This window comes from Leptonychotes weddellii, chromosome 1, assembly GCF_054177405.1.
Source record: "Leptonychotes weddellii isolate Sample4059 chromosome 1, ASM5417740v2, whole genome shotgun sequence".
Classification (NCBI taxonomy): domain Eukaryota; kingdom Metazoa; phylum Chordata; class Mammalia; order Carnivora; family Phocidae; genus Leptonychotes; species Leptonychotes weddellii.
This window is the reverse complement of record NC_138369.1, coordinates 155,766,276-155,775,864: the sequence shown is the minus strand read 5'-3', so window position 1 is coordinate 155,775,864 and position 9,589 is coordinate 155,766,276. Positions and strand designations below refer to the sequence as shown.

Sequence of the window (9,589 nt, the reverse complement as noted above, 5' to 3'; positions counted from 1 at the left end):
GCGCCTGGGTGGCTCAGTTGGTTAAGCGACTGCCTTCGGCTCAGGTCATGATCCTGGAGTCCCGGGATCGAGTCCCGCATCGGGCTCCCTGCTCGGCAGGGAGTCTGCTTCTCCCTCTCCCACTCCCCGTTTGTGTTCCCTCTCTCGCTGTGTCTTTCTCTGTCAAATAAATAAATAAAATCTTTAAAAAAAAAAAAGAAATCTCCCAATTAAAAATTCCTTTTAAATGTCGGTAGAGTTGGCATATGTGTAGGTTTGCTTTACAGAAAGTTTTTTCTCCTGAGAACATGAGCTTCACTACATTTCCTAAATGATAATCAATGGTTAGTATTCATAGATAAAACACTATGAGGTTTAATTTTATCAGGATGGTTCCTTTTGTTTTTATTTCATGCTATTTCTAAAAATATTATTGAATTGGTACTTTAGAGAGCTGAATTTGCTCCTAAAATAAGGATAAATGCATGTTAGTATAGTCTTCATTTGTTTTGATGTCTTCTGAAAATTCTAAATGTTGAATTTAAGCACTTCAAAAAATAGATTTCATTTAGGCAAAGTATTAATTTTTAATATATAAGAAGATATGAAGTTTAGTTAACAAATCCTGATATTGGGGATTGTTTAAATAACTTTTAAAAGTTTTAAGAGCTCAACGCTGATTCAGTTCAACTGCAGTATCACAAAATATGAAAGATTCTGAATGATAACTTTGAAAAGGTAAAAATCTAAATGTACCTTCTCAATTATAAGTTAAAGATTAGGCTATGACACACAGTTTTAATGTTAATAATATATATTATTGCAGTAATGAAAACAGAAACTACAGAAGTCAGAATAGCATATCCATTTGCAAGCATTGGTTATAGAATCATTGTGAGCTTGCAAAAGTTCTTAGCTATTCTAATGAGGTCCCCAATTATACCTGCTTTACAAGGTTGTTGCCCTATTATGCTCATAAAATTATACATGACTAAACTTCTAGTTGCTCAGAAGGATAATTAACAGCATCACCACATTCCTAGTATTTTTTATAAACTGGGATTTATTGTTATTTTTAAAGTTTTAAAAGCTTCAACCATTTGACTAGATGCATTACCTTACGTCAGAATAACAAATAGCTAACTGATACCATATTACATGTCCACACATCTCTGAGTATCCCTTGCATATATAATCTTTTTTAAACCTTATTTAATCTTCAATTGTGTGAAATCTACTGTGATCATCATTTGCATTTTATAGATGAGAAAACAGACAAGATAAGAAAACCACTGAGGGCACCTGGGTGGCTCAGTCGGTTAAACATTGGACTCTTGATTTCGACTCAGGTCATGATCTCAGGGTCATGAGATCGAGCCCGTGTTGGACTCTTGGTCTCCTGCTAGATGTGGAGCCTGCTTAAAATTCTCTCTCTACCTCTCCATCTGCCCCCCCACTTGTGTGCTCACGTCCTCTTTTTCTCTCTCTCTTTCTCTCTCTCTTTCTGCTCTTTAAAATAAGTAAAGAGGGCGCCTGGGTGGCTCAGTTGGTTAAGCGACTGCTTTCGCCTCAGGTCATGATCCTGGAGTCCCGGGATAGAGTCCCACATCGGGCTCTCTGCTTGGCAGGGAGCCTGCTTCTCCCTCTGACCCTCCCCCCTCTCATGTGCTCTCTCTCTCATTCTCTCTGTCAAATAAATAAATAAAATCTTTAAAAAAATAAAAATAAAAATAAAAATAAATAAAAAATAAAATAAGTAAAGAAATCTAAAAAAAAATAGAAAATCACTGAAGGTCACAAAAATTGTATGTTCTATACCCAGGATTCAACCCAAGACTTACGGTTCCAGTGCCTGGGTACTAGACCACTATCCTTTATGGAATATAAAAATCAAAGAGATCACATCATGGAACCACAAAGAACTTAAGAGAAAACACGGGAAAAGCAACATGAACAAAGTTCCACCTAAATGGTACAGCACAGTGGCTAAGAGTGTGAGCTTTGGTATAAAATAACTTGTATCTAAATCCCAGCTCTGCCTCTTTTGCCTGAGGAAACCAAGATTTGTGATTTAATCTCTTTTAGTTTTGGTTTCCACATCTATTATAGGGACATAGCATCATTACCTGTTGTAAGAATTAAAGCCCTTATATCTGTGTAATATACTTAGTATAGAAGCATAATGTTCAATGTAATCATTATTGCCATTGTTGTTAATATTCATCTCAAAACAAAGGCCTTCATAACTACTTTTGCTCAAGCTCCTTTCCTTAAGAGGAGAACATAAAGAAAGAGGACAATCAATTTTCTATCTGGTAATGGGCCCCAGGCTTATGAGTCAAAGGACAATTATATGGGTCACTGAGAGCTGAAAAAAACACCCCAAGGGCGTTTTACCAATAGGCGGCTTCTTTTGGCTCTCCCAGGGTAAAAATATGGTGCCCTCTGTTTCTTTTATGTCCCTACTGTTCCTTTGAATCACCAGATCTTGCAGTTGGTCATAGATCTATGGTCAGACCTGTAATTATATAAAACAATTCTAGAAGTTTCCCTTAATGACGATTGTATTGTGCAATATAAACCATAGTCATTATATCTATTATCTATTTATCTCTCTCTCTTTCATCTTTCTATATCATGAACTCCATTTGATGTTGTCATATATGTGAGAATTTCATTTATTGTTACTCATCTATTTTTTTCTATTCCTTTTGTGATTTTTATTTTTAATGACATATGTGACATTATTTACATCTGTTCCGACTTTATGTCCTGCTGTAATTACAATCTAGGTTATTCAACTGTCCTTTAGACAGCAACCTGTACAATGTCTAAAATGAACTTCCAGACATCTAAGTATTCAGTATGTCATGTCTACTATAACTATATCCTGAATTACCACCATCTTTGCTAATAGTTAAAGAAATTAAATTATAGAAGTATGTATGGATCTATTTATGCATTCCACTGGCAAAGTTTCAATGATTTACAAAGCGGTCGTGAGCGGAGAAGGGACGCACTGAGACAAGATGATTACACAGTATTCTTGCAAGCTGCCAGCTTGAATAGATGAAGGCTTCATGGCAGATAAATTCCACAAATAAACAGGAACACCACATGAAGTCTGGAAGTTCCTGCTGATGTTGGTGTCAAATTTTGACACGCAGCAACTCTGCTGACTCCTGATCTCTCTTCCTTTGGTGTTTTCTTTTCTCGCAGGCCATCAAACCTTCTTCTGGACCAAAGCAACGTTGACATCACTACCTTCCGCACAACAGGTGACTGGCTTAATGGTGTCCGGACAGCACAGTGCAAGGAAATCTTCACAGGCGTGGAGTACAGTTCTTGTGACACCATAGCCAAGATTTCCACAGAGTAAGAGAAAGTTTTTAAGACTGAATGATTCTGTAATTTCTAGTGGACATACATGTTTTGGATTAATGAGTTATACATCTTAGCTGAACCTCTGAGGTTCTTACTGTCTTCTGTAACCACTAAGCTCAGTCCTGGGCCTCTTTGTCAATGACACCTTCTAGATTTATGTGTGTTGATGTGTCTTTCCTCCTTCACCATAGCTCCCCGCAATAGGTATCTTTGTTGAATATGACCTTTCTCAGATAGACCAACAGATACATACCCATTCCCAGCCCCAATGACCCAAGTTCTTAATTTAAGACGTAAGAAATCATAACATGATGATTAGAGCATTCCTGCATTTGTGCTTTTCTGTTATTTATAACAAAGCCTAATCTCCATAGAAGTGGAAAACTTAAGAAGTAAGTGGATAAGCTGGCATACAGGGAAACACACTAAAGTCTAAAAGTAGTTTTCACATCTACTAAATAATTGTATATCATCATCTATTATTGAATGTCTACCCTGTGAAGGGTATCATGTTAGAAAATGAAGTTATAAATATGTTTAAGACATAATATTATTGTTTTCCTTAAAAAGCTTATAGTCAGATTGGAAAGATAGGATATGCATAATTAGTATGCATTAATTAGTATTAATTTATGGTTCCATGTGTAAAAGTCAAATATCAAGTATAACATGCTGTGTTTCTTAGACAGGGATTTTCCTAATAGGAATTCTTTGATGCGATCACATGGGCTTAAGGAAAAGGGGGTTTATAAGGAATCAAGTGAATCCAGTATATATTCAATAAAATTAGTCCTCACTCACAGGGTATAGTAATTGGGAACTGGAAAATGAAGAGCCAGAAGCCATATTCTCCATCTCTCTGTGAATGAAAGCCAATTTAATTCACTTCCTAATGTAACTGCATTGTTTTTCTTTTTTTTGCACAGTGACTTTTTTTTTTTTTTGCATTTCCATGCACAAGTTCCTTTAGTCTTATCCTCTCCATCCAATATCTTAATATTTAAATGTTGAATATTTAAAGACTTTCATGGTCACCCCGTTGGTCATTTAAACAAAGTCACCGTGGAGATCCACAAATTAGGTATCAAAAAGGAGTGTAATTAATAGAGTGTAATTTACAGTGTAATTAATAGAGATACAAGTGCCTAACAAATAGGTAAAGTTTACCAGTTACGACATAGCATTCCAATCGGAAACACAAAAGTTCACAAAAAGATCTTTAGGAAGGGTATGCTTCTACTGAAAAGGAGAATGTGCTCTTAGAAAATAAACCCACTCCAGTCTATTTGACACATGTTGCCATTTCTGTATGAAGTGGAATGTAATGTTTATTGAATAGACTTCTGACCCAATCAACAATACTATTTGAGTTTCTTTGGTAGTTATTTTCATGAGACAGAGTCTCAGGATATATTAATGTTTTTCGATATTTTTATAAATTCTTATTTTAGTAATGTAAACAATTAGGGTTATGCTCTACAAGTCACCTGCTTCATAGCACAGAAGCATAGCAAAAAACAAACACAAAAGTTGGACATTTCTGCACCATTGCCAGATTTCCAAAGGCAAAGGTATACAAATGTTTATTCTCCATCAAATATCAATACTCAGAGCTTTGAGATAATGAAAAAGCATACTGAAGTGGATTAGCAGAACACTGTTAATATGATTAACTGCTAGCTCACAGTTTAAATAGAGTTAGATGTTAGGAGCTGTGAATGTGGTAAGAAAGCTATTTGCTTAAAACGATGAAGTGGGGGCATTTGTTCTACTTCCAAGTTTGGGGCGCATTTGTCTCCACAGTCCATTGTTGGATGGTGAGCTCTCTTTGGCTGGTGAAAATATTTGCACTTAATTATTATTATTTGAACGACCCATGAATGTACAGGGAAGTTGAAAGCTGACTTTTCCTGGGAGACTCCACTCTTTCAGATTTGTCCTTCACACTAAGCCAGATGGTTCCACATCTCTCTGTACTTCAATCCCCACAATGTTTTTCCTCCTGTCCTTTCTCCTCCAATGCAGGGACAGCGTAGAATTAACATCTATCGACCTAAAACTCCTTGAAAATAATTGTTTGCCTTGTGTATCTCTGCGGTGTGTTGTCCTTCATGCTCCTAGTTTATATAACAAAAATGAGAATTTATAAAGAAATACATAATACACAATTTGGGGAAATCGAATGAGGCAACATTTTTACCTCAAATGTTATAAAATATTTAATTTGGTATTTCATTCTACCTTTTGCAGTCTTGGGCTTTTTTGTTTAAATGTGATTCCTTCGTGCCATCCAGACTCAATTTGGAAATGATTTTCTTGACCAAATAACTCTTTTGAAATAGAACAGAATGCCAAAAAAGGATATTGAATTTCTTTTTTTCTTCTATCCGGACTTTAAAGTTACAGAAAAAGATCAGTAGAGCTTAATATCCAAATAAATAATTATCTGTTTCAGTTAGTGTAGGGACTTCATTGACACGCAAGTTAATCATCTAATTTTCAAATGAAATCCAGAAAATATGCAGCGTTGTTCAGTCAAAATAATGCATGTTTTAAAATATTATTTCATAGCCTACAATGGATTTAGGGAGGTTAATGTGAAGGGGGAAGAGAGAACAAGAAAGGGAGAGAGTGCTTATAGAAACTGGAGAGAGAATTGAGTGTGTGGAATGAATATTAGGCGGATTAATTGCTACAGGTCATTCTCCTGCACCCTTGGATGCCATTCTCACAGTGTCATCACCTATCCTTTGCCTTTGAAGTGCCATCCAGATAGCTTATTAACCTCTGGTCTCCATCTTGAGCTGCTCTTTAGACTCGAACTTTTCCACTGCTCTTCTGAATAGGGTGGTCAAAATGAGATAAGCACGTGGGAATGTTATTTAGACTGCAGGAGCTGGAGTTGTAAACATACAACTACTTTGGACTTGGCAGGCTGGGGGTAGGAGACATTTTGACAGGGGTAGGGAGGATAGAGGGGACGTAAAAATCCATGCTAAGGTATAATCTAAAGAGATAATTACTTTATCTTTTCTCATAGAATCCTTTGCATTGAATATATATGAAATTATGTATCTATTTGCTTATGTTGGGTTCCAGGCACAGAATCTGAAATAGTTTTATGCACAAGATTTCTTGAGGAGTGCTTTTGGGATATACATCTATCAAAAAAAGTGATGAGGGGGGAAAAAGTGATGAGGGGGACACTGGGCTGAAGGAGAAGACTTGTCCCTTCCTGTAGGAACAAGAGTCCTGGAACTGGGCTGGCCCTTCAGCCTTGTCCCAAACTGATCTGTGAACTCTCATCATCTTATTTTTTCTAGTCCCTGGGGTATAGGTGCTTCGGTTCCATAGAGAGGATCAGGACCAAACATCATAGCATATATTACTCTCTTACTATGCTTACATTTCTCAAAGAGCTTGGAATTTATTATATTAACTTGAAACATTTTTTTCCTGCTTTCCATGATTATCATTTTGGTTTTTAAAGTTTTTTTAAAGATGTTTTTAACTTATTTGTCAGAGAGAGATAGAGCACAATCATGAGGAGTGGCAGGCAAACGGAGAAGCAGACTCCCCACTGAACAGGGAGCCAGATGTGGGACTTGATCCCGGGACCCCAGGATCATGACCCGAGCTGAAGGGAGACCCTTAACTGACTGAACCACCCAGGAGTCCCGGTTTTTTAAGAAGGATAAAAGGAAGACAGAGAAAAAAATTGGCAAGTCATAAAAAGTATAATATAGAATTGGAAGAAAGATGAGAGAAGAAATACAAAAAGATTAAGGATCTACTGATTTGTACAAATATATTTATATTTGCCCTGTTTTCGGTCTCTAAATTCCTATAGTTTAGGGATAAGGGATAAGAAAATGTTTGTTGTTCATTTAAAAGATAGATCCGGGGCGCCTGGGTGGCTCAGATGGTTAAGCGTCTGCCTTCGGCTCAGGTCATGATCCCAGGGTCCTGGGATCGAGCCCCACATCGAGTCCCACATCGGGCTCCTGGCTCGGCGGGGAGCCTCCTTCTCCCTCTCCCTCTCCCTCTGCCTCTCCCCCTTCTCATACTCTCTCTCTCTCTCTCTGTATTTCTGTGTCTCAAATGAATAAATAAAAATCTTTAAAAAAAATTAAATAAATAAATAAAAGATAGATCCATGGTGTGTGTGTGTATATATATACAGAAACAAAATCTATATATATATAAGATATAATCTATCTATCTATATATTTATATAAAGAAGCAAAATCTTGTACAACACATATTCTCACATATTCTCATAAACAGCCTATGTTACTCTAATTGAGTTTCATTATCCACAGTTACACAGAGTGGCAAGCCTGGTGTCACCATATCTCCCCACTAGTCTTCCTGGTGAAGCAAGGCTGCTGGAGTAAAATCAGAGAGGCCTCAGGCAAGATACAAGTTGTACATTGAGAATTTATCAGCCCCTTGAATGGTAGTAGGAAGGTAACCAGCAGGTCATCAGGATTTCATTCCCAGCCTAGGTGATAGGAATGCAACCCAGTCTTGGTTAATTTTCTGTAGCAGATGCATAAATATCATGTAGATTGCTTCTAAAATGGTTACCCAGGGTCTGCTTGCACACGTTTGTTGCTTGGGAACCCATTTCTTAATAAATCAATTGGTCCATTTCTGTGTAATTGAAAACTCACAATTTTCCTTCTTTTCTTTATGATCAATGTGAACGAGCCCCTTCTGTGTGTTTCTGTGTGTGTGTGTGTGTGTGTGTGTGTGTACGTATTTGCATGCATACTTTTCCTTCTGGCCATTCTCAATTAGCCTGGCACTCCTTGCTAAGTGATACTTTACTCCTCTGTCACCTTCCCCAGGTAAACATATTTTAGACTATTGGTTCATTCCCTATTAAGTAGATATTGAGCCCCTACTAAATGATAGCCATTGTTCAGGGTGTGGTTGATAAGCAGAGTACAAAACCAACAAGAATCCCTGTTCACATGGAATTTACCTTCTTGTGGGACAAGATAAAGAATAAAGAAAATAAATCAGAAAGAAAGGCAATATGCTGCATGGTGATAAATGCTTTGGAAGAAAATGAAACAAGAAAAGAAAATAGGAAATGCAGGTATGAATGCAAGAGGTTTCACAATATTAAATAGGAAGGTCAGGGAAGGTGTTCCGAGAGGGCTATGTTTGAGTCAAGACCTGAAAGAGGTGAATATGTGAACAAATTCCTTGAATCAAGGTTATTTAATTAATCATTTGCACATGCTTAGCTAAGTCTCTCTGCACCCCCAAATGAAATTCCTTTTGTTCTTAAAATCTTTATTTTTATGCCTGGTTTCTAAGTTTAAACTATTTTAAGTTAAATATTTTTGATAAATGGAAATAGATCCTAGTCACTGCTTATACTTGGAAAGGAATTTATACTTTAAAGAAATTGTTCCAGTTATCTAAGAACAAACTACCTCAAAACCACAATAACACAATAATACAATAACAAACTACCTCAAAACCACAATTTTATTGTATATAACAATGTCATGGGTTATGGATTTGGGCAGAGCTCAGGTGGGTGATTCTTCTGCCCTAACGTTGGTGTTGACTGAAGCATTCATCTGACATGAATCTGGTCTAGTCTGGAGGGCTTGAGATGGTTTCATTTATGTCTGCCCTGGTGCAGACGGCTGCAGAGCTGACAGTGTAGACTAAATGCTCACACATGGCCTTTCCAGTGTCGTAGTCTCGAGGTAGTCAGACTTACATGGCAGCTCAGGGCCCAGTGAGGGTGTCTCAAGAGACAAACGGAATATTGTAGTTTCTCAAGACCTGAATATGGAAATTGATACAGGGTCACTTCCAGCATACTCTTGCAGTGAAAGTGATTCCCAAGCTGGCTCAAATATAAGGAAATACGTTAATGCCCTGCAAAGAATTTCTGATCATCTGTATTCGTTTCCTAGGGCAGCCATAATAAATTACCACAAACTTATTGTCTTAAACCACAGAAATTTATTTTCTCACATTTCTGGAGGTCAGAAGTTGGAAATCAGGGCATTCACAGGGCCATACTGATCCAAAATCTCTGGGGCAGGGGAATCGTTCTTTGCCTCTTCTGGCTTCTGGTACATTCTAGCATTTCTTGGCTTGTGGCAACATAACTCCAATCTCTGCCTCCATCTCTACATGGCTTTCTTGTCTGTGTCACTTTGTGTCTAAATATAGTCTCATTGGATTTAGAGCC

General features: G+C 37.3%; 1 protein-coding gene across 1 annotated transcript in view; it reads left to right on the top strand.

Annotated features, from left to right (window-relative positions):
• EPHA3 (EPH receptor A3) overlaps window positions 1-9,589 on the top strand; it is a 339,267-nt gene that overhangs the window by 326,593 nt on the left and 3,085 nt on the right. The window contains exon 15 of the mRNA XM_081817250.1: window positions 3,199-3,354. Coding sequence (XP_081673376.1) covers window positions 3,199-3,354 — 156 coding nt within the window. The remainder of the gene's footprint in view (window positions 1-3,198; window positions 3,355-9,589) is intronic.